Genomic DNA, 16,478 nt, shown 5'->3' with positions numbered 1-16,478 from the left:
ATTTAATTCAAGCCAACACATACATTTTATACATATCAATTCCAGCAAGTAAGTTCACAACATATACATTCAATTCATACATAAATTTCATCCAAAATCCTGATACTAGACCGACCGTCCGGACTGTATGAATCCTGTGTAGCTAAGGCGTCCGTGCACTCAGGTGGGGTAACTGGAATGATCATCAGTAGCCACCTAAGGTGAGTCTGTTCTGTCCAAGTTACAGTTATGGACTAGACCTCCTGTCATTCCCACGCATGACCTACTCCTCTCTACTTGAGAACGAGCACTCATGGAATATCAGGATGAACCACCATCTAAGCTTACCACGTTCATACTTACAAATCTCAATATCCAATACAAGAGTCGTTCCACCCTGGAACGCTCGTTCAAAGTCCACAATCAAAATTTCAGTTCTCATGGTGTTCGCACATCTTAATTCATTCTCTTAAATACATTTTCATTCTATGTTCCACTCTCTTAAAAAGACGAACGTTCACTCCCCTTCATAACGAGGACGAACGTCGAGGGCGAGACCGAGAAAGACTTCTTGAATTAGTTAAATGAACTAACTCTAGTACGATCGGGATAAATACTTAGAATAATTTAAGTTCAAGGACTCTATAACGAATCCAATGGATAGATACCTCACAACTTGGTTGAATAAAATAAACCGAACACAATTTAATTCAGGGGGACAAACCGCCAGTCAATGACCGAGCGCGAAAGTAGGCGTTTAATAAATAATTTGGACGAACGTCACCGAAGACTTGGACGAACGTCACTAAATATATTGGACGAACGCTATTTAAATTTAGGACGAACACTTATGGGAATTCAGGACGAGCGCTAGTCTCGCTCATTACAGTTTACGGAAATGGACGAGCGTTCGGTCTGAGACCGAGCGCCACTTAGGTCGAACGCTCATTTCAATACCGAGCGCTATTAAGAACGAATGCTCGTTTCAAGACCGAGCGCTATTAAGGACGAACGCTCACTGTAAGACCGAGCGCTACTTAAGACGAATGCTTGGTATAAACCGAGCGCTATTCGGACGAACGCTCAAATAACATTTCAAAGGGAGACGCTCGCTCTAAGACACAGCCCTTTCCGTATGAAGGAATCTCGCTCTAAGTCATTTTTCAGAAAGACCGAACGGTATATGACCGTACGATGACGAACGTTCATTTTCATATGCTTTTCATATTTACATTCCGCATACAGTAACCCTATTTTCCAGTATACTTACATTCATTTAATCATATCATAAAACATCTTATACTTCTCAAGCTTTGAATTAAAAATCATATCCAATCATCCAATACCAAGATCATACAATGCACAACTTTACAGATCATTCATATACACAAGCATAAAATTCTCAGTACATACATGCATCACTTTTCATATATCATCTCAGAATCATAATCATATTTTCAAACTTCACACACGCACATGCAGTACAGAGATCACATGAATTAAATTCTGATAAGCTTCCCTTACCCGGATTAAGCAGCGCGCGCTCGCTCTTCAGAAAGAAAACAATATTCCAGTATAATCTTCTACCCTTAACGTTCAAACCCCAAAACTCCTTAAACTAAAATTATAGAAAACCAATATCGGTTTAGAGAAGGTGCATGCAATTCAAAACGAGGCTTGCATGTTGAAAATGAAGAGTAGTTGAGGATGTGAAACTTACCCGTTTCAGAATCCAAAACCGCTCGGTTTGATGGAAAGCTCACGGTGCCGGGATGCTTCTCACGGTGCTGAAACGTGAAAGGAGCAAAGGATGGTGAGTTGCAGAAGAGAGAAGATTGGAGGTTCTAGAGAGAAGGTAGAGAATTTGAGAGGTCAGAGAGTTTGAGGAAGGAGATGAAGAGTGCAGAGAAGGGGAAGAGTTTTCCAGAAAATTCAAGTTTCTCTTCCCAGGCAGGACGAACGTCCACTCGCCGGCTGCCACTTGGATCCCACTAAAGTTTTAGAACGCTCCAAAGTGACACTTGTCAGCATGCATGCAGTGTGAGTGTGAGTGCGTTTTAAATGGAAGGGTGTGCGTGTCAAGGTGCATTAATGGGAGCACAGTGGTGACTCAGCGGAGTAGTTATTGGGGCGTGACAATCCCCCTATCTACAAAAATTTTCGTCCTCGAAAATTGAAGACTTACCAGGGAATAGGTGAGGGTATAAGTCCTTCATGGCATCCTCAACTTCCCAAGTAGAATCGCCAGTCTTGTCGTCCCACACCACTTTCACCAAACGAACGTCCTTCCCTTTGTGTAATTTAGTGCGAACGTCTTCAACGCGAACCGGCTTCATTTCAAGCGTTCGGTCTTGTCGAAGACGAACGTCCTCCAGCTCCAATATGTGCGAGGGATCAGACACGTATTTTCGGAGTTGAGAGACGTGAAAAACCGGATGAAGGTTGGACAATTGTGGAGGCAAGGCTATCTCGTATGCAACAGGTCTAATCCTTCTCAAAATCTGATATGGCCCTACGAACTTGGGAGACAACTTCTTTGATCTCAACGCTCTGCCTACTCCAGTAGTTGGATTTAACCTCAGAAAAACATGATCGCCAGCTTTGAACTCCAAGGGTCGTCTCCTCTTATCTGCGTATGACTTCTGCCTGCTTCTGGATGCCTTCAGTCTCTCTTGAATTAATTTCACCTTGTCAGTCGTTTGTTGCACGAGCTCCGGTCCCGTCAATATGTTTTCTCCTTCTTGAAACCAGCAAAGTGGCGTGCGGCATCTGCGTCCGTAAAGTGCTTCGAAAGGAGCCATTCCAATGCTGGACTGGAAGCTGTTGTTGTAGGTGAACTCCACTAACGGCAGTATATCATCCCAAACGCCCATGTGATCGAGTACGCACGTCCTTAATAAATCCTCGAGCGTCTGGATTGTTCTCTCAGATTGACCGTCCGTCTGAGGATGGTACGCTGAACTCATTTGGAGTTTGTTGCCCAGTTCGCTTTGCAACGACTGCCAAAACCGCGAGGTGAATCTTGTGTCTCGGTCAGAGATGATGCTGGACGACACTCCATGCAGACGAACGATCTCTTTGATGTAGAGCTTGGCCAAGTTGGTCATAGACATCTTCAAGTTGACCGCTAGGAAGTGAGCACTCTTTGTTAGACGATCCACTACTACCCAAATAGAATCGTGATTCTTGACCGTGCGAGGCAAGTGAGTCACGAAGTCCATTGAAATGCTGTCCCACTTCCATTCGGGAATCTCCAAAGGTTGTAGTAAGCCGCCCGGTCTTTGATATTCGGCTTTGGCACGTTGACAAGTTAAACAGGATGCCACAAAACGAGCGACATCACTCTTCATTCCTGGCCACCAGAAGGAGCTCCTGAGATCTTGATACATCTTAGTCATACCAGGGTGTATACTAAGGCGGCTGTGATGTCCTTCCTCAAGAATGATTCATTTTAGCTCGCCATCATTTGGAACGCACGTCCTATTCATGTAGCGTAAAAGACCGTCCGTTCCGGTGTTGAAATGCTTAGCTTGATCTGTACCGAGTGCGTTCAAGATCTTCACCAGCTCTTCATCTTCTCGCTGTTTCACTCTGATTCGGTCGAATACATCACTGGAGATCCTACAAGTACAGCATTTGATACTGTTCGGCTCCAACTCGAACTGCAACCTTAGGTCTCTAAAGCTCTCCACTAGATTTAGTTCTTTCACCATCATAGCTGAAACATGAACCGACTTTCTGCTTAGTGCGTCCGCTACAACGTTCGCTTTACCAGGGTGATAAAGCAACTCGAACTCATAATCCTTTAGGAATTCAAGCCACCTCCGCTGCCTCATATTCAACTCCTTTTGATCAAAGAGGTACTTGAGGCTCTTATGATCACTAAAGACTTGGAAAACGGATCCATACAAGTAGTGTCTCCAAATCTTTAGAGCAAAGACGACAGCTGCAAGCTCTAGGTCATGCGTTGGATAATTCTTCTCATGTATTTTCAACTGCCGTGAGGCGTACGCCACTGCTCGTTTCTCTTGCATAAGAACGCACCCCAAACCTTGGTGAGATGCGTCACAGTACACTTCGAAAGGTTTGGCGGTTTCCGGAATTACTAATACTGGAGCGTTTGTTAACTTATTCTTCAACTCTTGGAAGCGCTCTTCACACAAATCAGTCCATGCGAACGGTTGGTCCTTCCTTGTAAGACGAGTCAATGGTGCTACTATTTTAGAAAATCCTTCTATAAAACGCCTATAGTAGCCCGCAAGCCCTACAAAGCTTCTAACTTCTATAACCGAGCGCGGACTCTCCCATTCCAAGACCGCTCGTACCTTAGCCGGATCAACTGAAATTCCACCCGCGGATACAACGTGACCCAAGAACTGCACTTCCTTCATCCAGAATTCACATTTAGATAACTTAGCGTACAGCTCCTTTTCTCTCAACACTCCAAGTACCACCCTTAAGTGTTCCTCATGCTCTTCACAACTCTTGGAGTAGATGAGAATATCATCAATAAACACCACCACAAACTTGTCCAAATACGGCCTGAAGATGCGGTTCATATAGTCCATGAAGACTGCTGGAGCGTTCGTCACACCGAACGACATGACCACGTACTCATAATGCCCATAACGTGAACGGAAGGCTGTCTTCTGGATGTCTCCTTCCTTGACCCGAATCTGGTGATAGCCTGATCTCAAGTCTATCTTAGAGAAAACGCTCGCTCCATTCAATTGGTCCAGTAGATCGTCAATGCGAGGCAGTGGGTATTTATTCTTAATGGTCAGCTTATTCAATTGACGGTAATCAATACAAAGCCGAGAGCTGCCATCCTTCTTCTTCACCAATAACACGGGCGCTCCCCAAGGTGACACGCTTGGACGGATGAATCTTTTGTCCATCAACTCTTCAATTTGCTTTTTAAGCTCCACCAATTCAGCGGGTGCCATTCTATACGGTTGAACGGATATAGGAGCCGCAGTAGTTACCAAATCTATGGTAAATTCAACTTCGCGAACGGGAGGCAATCCAGGCACCTCATCCGGGAAAACGTCCGGGAATTCGTCCACAACCGTTCGTCCTTCAGTGTGCTTGTTGGACGAACGTTCAAAACTATCATTCATAACCTCTCTGTCTTCATGCGTCATGATCAAGAAGCAACTGGCGCCTTCCATTATATCTTCTTTAATTTGACTGAGCGTCACTCCCAACTCTTCTTCACATTCCTCAGGAAAAATTAATTCCTTAGCCCCACAATCTATGAGAATGCGATTGGTATTCAGCCAATCCATTCCCAGAATCACTTCTAAATCCTTGAGAGGCAAACATATTAAGTTCACCTTGTATCTACGCCCCTCTACTTCAACAGAACATCTAACGCACATGGTAGACGTCCTAACCTCTCCAGCCGCTGGGGTTGACACCACCAAGTCGAACTGCATCTCACTCTCGGTTAATCCCAATTTATCAACGCACGCCTTCGAGATGAAGGAGTGTGTTGCCCCCGAATCGTACAACACACAGCAAGGAATTCCATGAACTAAGCAGGTACCAGTGACGAGCGTACCTGAGCTCGCTGCTTCTGCACCAGTGATCGCATATACTCGCCCCACAGCTTGGGCTCGTCCACTCCTCCCTTGCTGATTCCTTCCAGCGTTCGGCGGCCTCATTACTACGCGTCCACCCATATTGCATTCACTCTCCAGATGTCCATTTCTTCTGCACCGAGTACAATACTTCACTCCAACCAATTGAGGGCATGATGATCTGAAATGGGGTCCTCCACACTGGAAACATCTAACCGGCCCCTGTTGGTTTGCTTGTCCAGCAACTACCATAGCTTGAGATCCACTCGCCTGAGCTGGACGAGCGTACGGGGTCCTGTTCCGATTCACAGTAGGTCTCGACAGGATTGGTCCTCTTGACGCCTGTTGTTTCTTCTGTTGTTCCGCCTCAGCCATATTTTTCTCTAATACTTTAGCCCTTTCAACCATGGCTGGGAATGAACGGATGCATAAACTGGAAATCAACACCTTCAAATCACTCCGCAGTCCGTTCTCGAATTTCCTACACTGCCACTCCTCACTAGTGGCCTTCGTGTTGAACCTCAGAAGATGTTTAAAGGTGTTGGTATACTCCGACACGGACTTCGCTCCTTGCGCCAGCTGAAGAAACTCAACTTCCTTAGCGTAACGAACGCTGTCCGGGAAGTACTCTTCGTAAAATTTGCCTCTGAAAACAGCCCAGGTGATGGGATTCTGAGCGTCCGTTAAGATGGCTTTCACACTTGTCCACCAATGGCTAGCTTCACCAGTTAGTAAATATTCTGTAAAAGCCAGGCGACTTTCATCCGGACACCTCTTAGCGTTGTAGATACGTTCCATGTCTCTCAGCCACTGGTCCGCCTCATCAGGAAGGCATTTTCCACTGAATTTGGCCGGATGGTGTTGAAGAAAACTCTCCAAGCTCCACTCGGCAGCAGGCGGGGCAGCGTTGGAAGAAGACGCCCCTGCATTATGCCTAGTCGCTACTAAGATCTCCATCAACTGTCTTTGTGTCGTTTCAGAGTTGGCACGCGAAGCTTCCAAACTCTGCATGGCACTCTGGTTCTGCTGCATTAGAGTGACATTTTGTTCCATCAGTGTCGTGTTCTGTTGCTGTAAGCGGTCTATCACTGTCTCCAACAACCTAGCGTTGTTGGACGCATCAGGTTCCGTAGGTTGGGGTGGAGGAGGGAGTCTAGGTGCCATTCGTTTTCTGGACACAACGAAAAACGAACGTTAATAACGTGCAAAGAGTTGAGAGAAAAACTCATTCAAACTCATATTAAGCACACAACAAAAACACAGTGCACTCATAACCTACAGTGTCCTTTAAGAGAACAAAACTGCTCTGATACCAATAATGTAACATCCCAAAATTATACAGTCATCAACTATATACTTAGAATAATCACATATATTAATAATTCAAAACAGTTTTAAAACACAGCGAGCGACAGTAACGAAAGAGGCCGAACGGCCGTAAATGTACAAAATTTAACGAGCGTTCACAACGATAAGGACGAACGGTCTACACAACAATGACCGAACGTCCAACTATACACAAACCAAAAAGTGCGCTCGCTCACAGCCACTCGCTAATCTAACTAAAAACCGAACGCCTCTACTGTTCGGCCTTCACTTCCACTTCGACGAGGTTGGCGTCCTCCAAATTTTCTTCTTCCAGTGTTTCTTCCAGTAACGCCTCTCCATCTGCTCACATCCACACGGATGATCATCGCATAGACAAGACGAAGGTTCAAGTACGAACGACAACACAATAAAAGACACAGGGTAAGCTTATTGAATTTAATTCAAGCCAACACATACATTTTATACATATCAATTCCAGCAAGTAAGTTCACAACATATACATTCAATTCATACATAAATTTCATCCAAAATCCTGATACTAGACCGACCGTCCGGACTGTATGAATCCTGTGTAGCTAAGGCGTCCGTGCACTCAGGTGGGGTAACTGGAATGATCATCAGTAGCCACCTAAGGTGAGTCTGTTCTGTCCAAGTTACAGTTATGGACTAGACCTCCTGTCATTCCCACGCATGACCTACTCCTCTCTACTTGAGAACGAGCACTCATGGAATATCAGGATGAACCATCATCTAAGCTTACCACGTTCATACTTACAAATCTCAATATCCAATACAAGAGTCGTTCCACCCTGGAACGCTCGTTCAAAGTCCACAATCAAAATTTCAGTCCTCATGGTGTTCGCACATCTTAATTCATTCTCTTAAATACATTTTCATTCTATGTTCCACTCTCTTAAAAAGACGAACGTTCACTCCCCTTCATAACGAGGACGAACGTCGAGGGCGAGACCGAGAAAGACTTCTTGAATTAGTTAAATGAACTAACTCTAGTACGATCGGGATAAATACTTAGAATAATTTAAGTTCAAGGACTCTATAACGAATCCAATGGATAGATACCTCACAACTTGGTTGAATAAAATAAACCGAACACAATTTAATTCAGGGGGACAAACCGCCAGTCAATGACCGAGCGCGAAAGTAGGCGTTTAATAAATAATTTGGACGAACGTCACCGAAGACTTGGACGAACGTCACTAAATATATTGGACGAACGCTATTTAAATTTAGGACGAACACTTATGGGAATTCAGGACGAGCGCTAGTCTCGCTCATTACAGTTTACGGAAATGGACGAGCGTTCGGTCTGAGACCGAGCGCCACTTAGGTCGAACGCTCATTTCAATACCGAGCGCTATTAAGAACGAATGCTCGTTTCAAGACCGAGCGCTATTAAGGACGAACGCTCACTGTAAGACCGAGCGCTACTTAAGACGAATGCTTGGTATAAACCGAGCGCTATTCGGACGAACGCTCAAATAACATTTCAAAGGGAGACGCTCGCTCTAAGACACAGCCCTTTCCGTATGAAGGAATCTCGCTCTAAGTCATTTTTCAGAAAGACCGAACGGTATATGACCGTACGATGACGAACGTTCATTTTCATATGCTTTTCATATTTACATTCCGCATACAGTAACCCTATTTTCCAGTATACTTACATTCATTTAATCATATCATAAAACATCTTATACTTCTCAAGCTTTGAATTAAAAATCATATCCAATCATCCAATACCAAGATCATACAATGCACAACTTTACAGATCATTCATATACACAAGCATAAAATTCTCAGTACATACATGCATCACTTTTCATATATCATCTCAGAATCATAATCATATTTTCAAACTTCACACACGCACATGCAGTACAGAGATCACATGAATTAAATTCTGATAAGCTTCCCTTACCCGGATTAAGCAGCGCGCGCTCGCTCTTCAGAAAGAAAACAATATTCCAGTATAATCTTCTACCCTTAACGTTCAAACCCCAAAACTCCTTAAACTAAAATTATAGAAAACCAATATCGGTTTAGAGAAGGTGCATGCAATTCAAAACGAGGCTTGCATGTTGAAAATGAAGAGTAGTTGAGGATGTGAAACTTACCCGTTTCAGAATCCAAAACCGCTCGGTTTGATGGAAAGCTCACGGTGCCGGGATGCTTCTCACGGTGCTGAAACGTGAAAGGAGCAAAGGATGGTGAGTTGCAGAAGAGAGAAGATTGGAGGTTCTAGAGAGAAGGTAGAGAATTTGAGAGGTCAGAGAGTTTGAGGAAGGAGATGAAGAGTGCAGAGAAGGGGAAGAGTTTTCCAGAAAATTCAAGTTTCTCTTCCCAGGCAGGACGAACGTCCACTCGCCGGCTGCCACTTGGATCCCACTAAAGTTTTAGAACGCTCCAAAGTGACACTTGTCAGCATGCATGCAGTGTGAGTGTGAGTGCGTTTTAAATGGAAGGGTGTGCGTGTCAAGGTGCATTAATGGGAGCACAGTGGTGACTCAGCGGAGTAATTATTGGGGCGTGACACTAACGTGCATTATCATTGCTCTCTTATTTTAAAATATTTAACATAAAATAGTTAAAACAAATCATTAAGATGAAATATTTTATCTTCAACGAAATGGAGGTGTTAGGGATCCTAATTAATTAGTTATATATATAGCTCCACTATATTATGTATGTAAGATTGATTTAGAACTGGATTAGTCTTCATTGGGATAAGATGAAACTCAAATTCTAAGATTAATTCTTCAAGAGTGATCTAGTTTGAGAAGAACGTTGGCATGTGATGCGAACTTGCCTGAATCTCCATTATTAATGTTCTTATTATACATAAAGCACACAATACATCATAACAGATAGAGAAAAAACCAAACACGTAGACATTATCCCAGAAAAAAAACAACACAACCATTACCATAACATGAGATGAGATCCTAGCTGGAGTGAAACTTAATTACATCTGATTTTCCACGCGTCCACGCAATTACTATGATAAGCAAGGATCTCAACTCAACCAACTCCATTGAAGAGTTTTTCATCTGCGCTTTACTGTAATAGGACTCCTTACTATATGTTTTCCATCTGTCCATCGCAATTCTCCAAATTGATAAGTTCTCCGCTTAGTTACACTGCTTGCGTGCACAGTCACCTTGAACGTCTTCTTTTCACCAATTTTATTGAAAGTCAAGGAATTTGGCACGACGGCAATGTTATATCCAGGTAGTTGGGCAGTTGCAGTGTATGTGCTTGGTGTTCCAACATTCGTTACCGTGCGAGTAATGGTTACGGCTTTTAAGCCTAGATTTGGCAATGTGATTGAAGGGTAGTTCAAATCTGTCACACTGTGAGTGCCTGAACAAATGAAAGTTCTATTGAAATTGAGAGCAGAAATGAGTTGTTGGTCGTATCCAGAAGCGCATAAGAAGTTCAAGTAATCAGTGAGGCCTAGATCGTAAACGAGGCCGGGATCTATGGCAAGGTCAGGTTGAACATGTCCTGAACCATAAGCAAAGGGAGTTGCCAGTGTTTTAGCAAACGCATCCTGTATTGGCCTGTTTATGTTGTCTCGTGTGGTTGCTGCAAAGGTATATATATACTTAACTATGTTACAATTTGGTAGAAAACCAAAACTTATGAAATTATGAAATTAGAGATTCACACCTGTGGTCATGATTGCTGATTTTATAGCAGCAGGACTCCAACTAGGATAACGTGTTTTGAGAAGTCCAGCGATGCCAGCAACATGAGGGCAAGACATAGAAGTTCCTTGCAATACATTGAATTTAAACCCACGACGTTTGTCTGTTAGCAAGGTTGATGCACTTGCGAATTCTGAGTAGGCAGCAAGTATGTTCACACCAGGTGCAGTCACATCGGGCTGAAACCAAAATAAAACAAGAGTTTCATAAAAAAACACGAACACATAGAGAGAGAAATATACACAGTTGATCATAACAGATGAATCAAATATATACTAATTAACTAATGTGGACGTGCTGCACCTTGAGTATTGATGGTTGAATCTTATTGGGTCCTCGAGATGAGAATGAAGCCATAACTGGAGCTGGCTTTCTTCCAAATAACGTCCTTGCTGGGGACATTCTTATGGTAGCACCTGATTCTATAGGGTCCCTGCAAAAATGTACGTGTGCATGAATAAAAAATGGAGGAAATGTTTTGTAGGATGTCATTTGAAAACTGCTAAACAATTTTGAAGTGCATGAAGGATATATAGTTACGTTGCAGTTAAGAAAAAATCAGACTGTCCTCCTGCATGGTCATCATTTGTTCCCACAGTGGAGAGAACATGAGGCTCGCCAAAAGTTGTTTTTCCATTTTGCTTTTGATTGCCCAAAATCATTCCCTGTGCGCCTGAAGAAAGAGCTTCATTACCCTCAGCAACTGATTTTATCTTTCCATCTCGAATACAACGCACTATTTTGCCCTTTACTTTTGCAGGATCAAGTGTTCCACGCCTACACAGTTGACTGCACCAATATATACACACATGTCAACAACAAGAACAGTGTAAGAAACATTAATATTCTAATAAAAAAGGTTGTTTGAAGCAAATTAAGGCTGTGAGATTTTGTACTTACGCGTCTCGAAATGTTGCATTGGCAAGTTTAGCATCTGTGGACAGGATCAGAGAAAAGGCCTGATTCGGTGGCAAGTTTACAAAAAGACTCGCTCCCTGCAAGTTTATAACACAAACTTAATAAATTATATACAACACTAAACCAACGTTATGATGCCAGAAATTTATAAAAAAAATAAATTAGAGAAGTAAAAATGAAAACAGAAAACGAATGCAAAAAGTTGAATCGAGTCGATTTAGATCCATTATCGATTTGAGTCAATCTAAGTTTATATATTCTGATAAACTAATTTCAGTCTGAGTTGATTAGGATATGTGGACCTCAATTTAGATGACACAATTCATTTTAACCCATCCAGTTAGAAAAAGAACTTTGGAGAACTGAAATTATTTGAGGGACCCTCATTTTTCTTCAATTTTTCAATATATCTCTGCTAGATTTCCAATTAGAACGACGTCATGGTTCGTGTTATCTTGGACAACCCATGTGAAGTTCTTGTTGTACTGATGGTAACTTGAACCAATCATATTCACCTCTAGGAAAATTAATATATTCATATTCACATTAATACTATATGTGATTCTATATTTTTGTTTTATCCATGGTTTCCCATATGTTTTAATAACTTGTAGAATTCAAAAGAGATAATTGTGAACTAAATAATGAAAATATATTTAATTAGAACAAAGTTGTATACCAACGAACAACTTAATATAAATTGCACTCATTCATCGTTATGTAAATTAAAAAATACTACTTCTAAAATAGTAAAATAAAATAAGATGACTTTTGCAAATTTTTAAAGAGAAAAAATCATATTTTAAAAGACAATTTAGTATAAAAATTTAAAATTCATCCTTTCTTATTAATTTCTGTGGTTAAATTTATACTTGTCAGCTCTTTACAGCAACACCAATTGTATGTGCACATGTATCCATCAGTCTTAGATACAAACCAGTCCTACGTATACCAATCACATCAGGAGACTTTAGTGTCACTTTGCCATTTGATTATTATGGAGTAAAGTAGGAGATTAAACTAAATCATGGAATAAAAAATAAAAAAAACCAAAATGCATATTCATATATTGTGAGAAAGCACATTTAAAATTGTGTACGTTAAACTCTTTCCTAAAAAACGTTATATTGAATTATCGATTTTCCTTTAATGAACTTTTTGCCTTTTGAAAACATCATCATTTGATTTACTTTGTCAACCACTAACCAAGTTGTATTTTTCAATACTACCCATTTTAATTTAACAAAATTATGAGATTAATAATGTAGTTTCCCCTTTGAAATATTGGTATAAGACCAGTAAAAAAATTTACAGCGACGGATAAAATATTAAACGAGAACATTTGTCGGTGACCAGCTATGTAAATTTTGCAGTGCATATATTATTGAAGACTTTCTCATAGATTTTTTAGCCTTATGAAGTGGCCACGTGATGAAGAAAGTTTTTCCATACGTGGAGCCCATTAATTTTGTTCTTTCCTTTTCTTTCCTACATATCAAATAAAAGAAAATTATACTTTTACTTCAAAAATCTTATACTTTCACAAAATATTTGATGTTATTAGGATTATCACTTTCTTGATAGATTTATATATATATATATATTTTCATGGATAGGTTAGAATAACAATTAGTCGTAGACGTTTTAATTAGAGAGGATGGTACCTCGATTTGCTGATTGTTGTTAATGGTTAAATTGCTGCTGAAATCTCTGTCTATGGTGCTAGCAGCGATGGTGAAGACCCAAGGAGCCACATTGACCACAGAGCCAGGTGTTGGTCCATTATTTCCGGCAGAGGCAACTACCACGATATTTCTAGAAATGGCATGGAAGGCTCCGATGGAAACTTCGTCGGTGAATATTCCTTCGGGGGTCACCACGTAACTGCCACCAACTGAAAGATTGATGACATCAACGCCGTCATCGATGGCTTGGTCGATAGCAGCCAACACGTCGGCGCCGTAACAACCGGCAGGGTCCGTCAGAGACCAACACACTTTGTACGCTGCAACTCGTGCTCTAGGGGACCCACCCTTTGCGGTGCCGTTGCCCACCGCAAATACGCTTGCGCCTCGGACGAAATTGCCCCCAGCGGTTGATAGAGTGTGGGTCCCGTGCCCCATGAAATCACGCGCTGTTTGCAGCGATGGAACAAGTTCGCCATTGTAAGCCTGGAAAGCTTTGTTGAAGAATCTTGCTCCTATCAGCTTTCTGTTCATACGCACGAGCATATTATTAACAATATCTAAAAAAAAGACAGATAATACATGGTTTTGAATACGATATCTATGTATAAATTGAATAATGTAAGAAACTTGGGACAAAGTATAAAGATAGTTGAAAAAGAAAAAGAGAAAGAGAAAGGTGGTGGACTTGTAAAGTACTTAGAGACACGAAATCAAACATTATAAAACAAATGAACGATGAATTATGTCTCCCAAGGATAGAAACAGTTTGTAAAAGGTCCCACGAAATTATAATTTCTTATTTTGTCTCCAATTATTGTCATTTCTTTTTGAAGTTATAAGTCCTTACTATTTCAGAATTTGTAATATATATTGAAGAAAAAGAAAGGGTAAAAGAGAAGAAGAACCTGTTGCATAGATTTGCCTTAGAGCGTGGAAGTTTGTTAATCTGACAAACATTACCCCCACGCCATTTGGAGGGAACAGGACCATATCCTTTATCACTGAAGCTCTCGGACTCTGGCCAAACACCTATTCAACGCCAAATTCAGGACTAAAGAATGCACATAAATTCCCATGCAAATAATAGATAACTAAGCTTACCAGTGTCGATGTTTGCAATTATTGTATTTTCACCAAAGCTTCCCTTCTGCCATGCAGAGTTCTTACCATTTCTCTGTAGTCCAAGAAATTCCCATGAGCGGGTAGTATGCAGTTCATGTTTTTTGCTCAAGAACACTGACACCACGTTAGGGTTTTCTGCCTCGTTCCAAACACTTTTGTCATAAACAAATATTAAACAAAACAAAATTAAAAAGAATAGGTAATGAATGGAAGCTAGCATACTCACTGCCAATATCTGCTGCTTCTTCCTCTTCCAGCATTGCTGCAAACCCATTTATGTGTTTGTTGTATGAGTAAATAACTGCCTCTTTCGCTTTCTCTTCACTGTCAAACCATTAATTACACGTCATGCATTCATCCTACTACTATTATATGTTCATTTCTTTGTTATGTCACAGACCTTATTAAGAACCTTTTATGATTGTTAGTTTGTGTACTATGCATTCTAATCAAATAAGTTTAATTTCAACGCAATTAAGTTAATATACTTACTTAGTTTACATGCTTGAACTGTAAAAGGCTACGCGAGAAAGACGTACTAAGCTTGTTTTTTATCAGCAGAGGACGTACTGAGTAAAAGTTAGAGTAAATTATTTATAGTCAATCTCCAAAAAGATTCTTCCAATGATTTTTGTCGCGTAGTTATATTAATAGCGTAAATATTCATTAATTTTATCAATCATTGTTATTCATAGCTATTTTAATGGTTTTTCGATTATTCATATAATCATTATTGGTACAGATATATATTCATTTTTTTAATGGGATTCTTTTTTCTTTCTAACAATGTATTTTTATCCTTAAACATAATATCAGTAGAAATGGTAAAAGTCTTACCCCCAAACATGTGGGTAATCCACGGTAGGATATTAAAAGCACGTGAGTATGGATTTAGACAGTTTAATTTGTTTATTAATGGGACAAAGACAGTACTATATATGATATCTAATCTATATATATGATTGATTGTTACTCATTTTTTATTTAAATTTCTCTGTGAATAAATAAAGTTATATTAACAAGGAAAACATTAACAATTGAAATTTATTATTTTATTTTATAAATTTATTTTTTTATGTAAAATTATGAAATTAAAGTTAGTGGAACGAATAACTACTGAATAAAAACAATATGAGAATAACAATATATGATTGGGTCTTGAAAGTTGAATGTATAACAGGACAATAATTGATAAAAAAAAATTACAGAAGAAACCATGATTTGATACCTTCCGAGGGTTGAAGCTAGTAAATGATAATGAGAAAAAGTAGCAGTTTGGAGGTCAACAGAAGTAGGGCTGGAACCATGAGAGTGTGCTCCCAAGTATACAATGTAACTCTGCAAACAAGATCAAACATTGGTGAAATATAAGCAATGATGAATGATGAGCAACATCACAAGAAAAATCATCATCATAATTTGGTGCTACAATTTTGGTGTCAGATGAATGAGCAATAAGCAAAAAAGCAGTTTGATTGCCTTTCTGGTGCCATGAACTGTTTCGAGGAAGAAAGTGAAAAGAAGAAAGGAGGTAAGTATAAGGCGGAGGAGAAAAATGGAGCTGCCCATGTTTTCTTGTGATGATGCCTACCAGCTATGAAATGCATATTTATAGGACATCTTTGTTTGTTAGCCCTTAAATCTTCTCTTTTGATCTTTGGGAAATGTGCATGACATGGCTTTTGCTTTTAAAATATAATAAGGAGACAACTGAACTTTTTCTTTTCTTCGTCAATCTCTCTCTAAAACTTTCTTTTAGCTCATTTATTCTTTTTATAATAACATATTTCATTATAAAAGTAGCAGTATATTTCATTTTAAGATTAATACACGATTCAATTAAATTTAAATTTATCATTTTAATATGATATAAGAATTATAAAATTTATATTATTATTATTACTAGGATTTATTACGACAAGATGTTCATTTTTATATTTGAATTTAATACTACAATTAATTCACTAATGCAAAAATAACATTTTACGTCAACCAATCTATATTCAATAAAACATGAAAAATGTGTGATGATATTTTGATAAATAATTTTTTAATTTTTATATTTTATAATTTTATAGATATTTTATGTTTGACTCATTTAAGTTAGATATAAATTTATGTCGAATTTTCATGCG

General features: G+C 39.8%; 1 protein-coding gene across 1 annotated transcript; it reads right to left on the bottom strand.

Moving 5' to 3' along the window:
• Positions 1-9,700: 9,700 nt before the first annotated feature.
• Positions 9,701-15,951, bottom strand: LOC108327797 (subtilisin-like protease Glyma18g48580). Its single transcript, XM_017561503.2, has 11 exons — positions 15,823-15,951; positions 15,572-15,681; positions 14,570-14,667; positions 14,323-14,478; positions 14,127-14,250; positions 13,198-13,744; positions 11,516-11,610; positions 11,156-11,404; positions 10,919-11,048; positions 10,578-10,794; positions 9,701-10,493 (listed from the first exon to the last, which is right to left on the bottom strand). Exons 1-11 carry the CDS (start codon positions 15,910-15,912, stop codon positions 9,952-9,954), a joined length of 2,358 nt encoding a protein of 785 aa, XP_017416992.1. The 5' UTR covers positions 15,913-15,951; the 3' UTR covers positions 9,701-9,951.
• Between the last annotated feature and the right edge of the window lie 527 nt (positions 15,952-16,478).

Source organism: Vigna angularis, chromosome 2 (assembly GCF_016808095.1).
Source record: "Vigna angularis cultivar LongXiaoDou No.4 chromosome 2, ASM1680809v1, whole genome shotgun sequence".
Lineage (NCBI taxonomy): Eukaryota > Viridiplantae > Streptophyta > Magnoliopsida > Fabales > Fabaceae > Vigna > Vigna angularis.
This window is presented reverse-complemented; position numbering and strand designations above follow the sequence as displayed.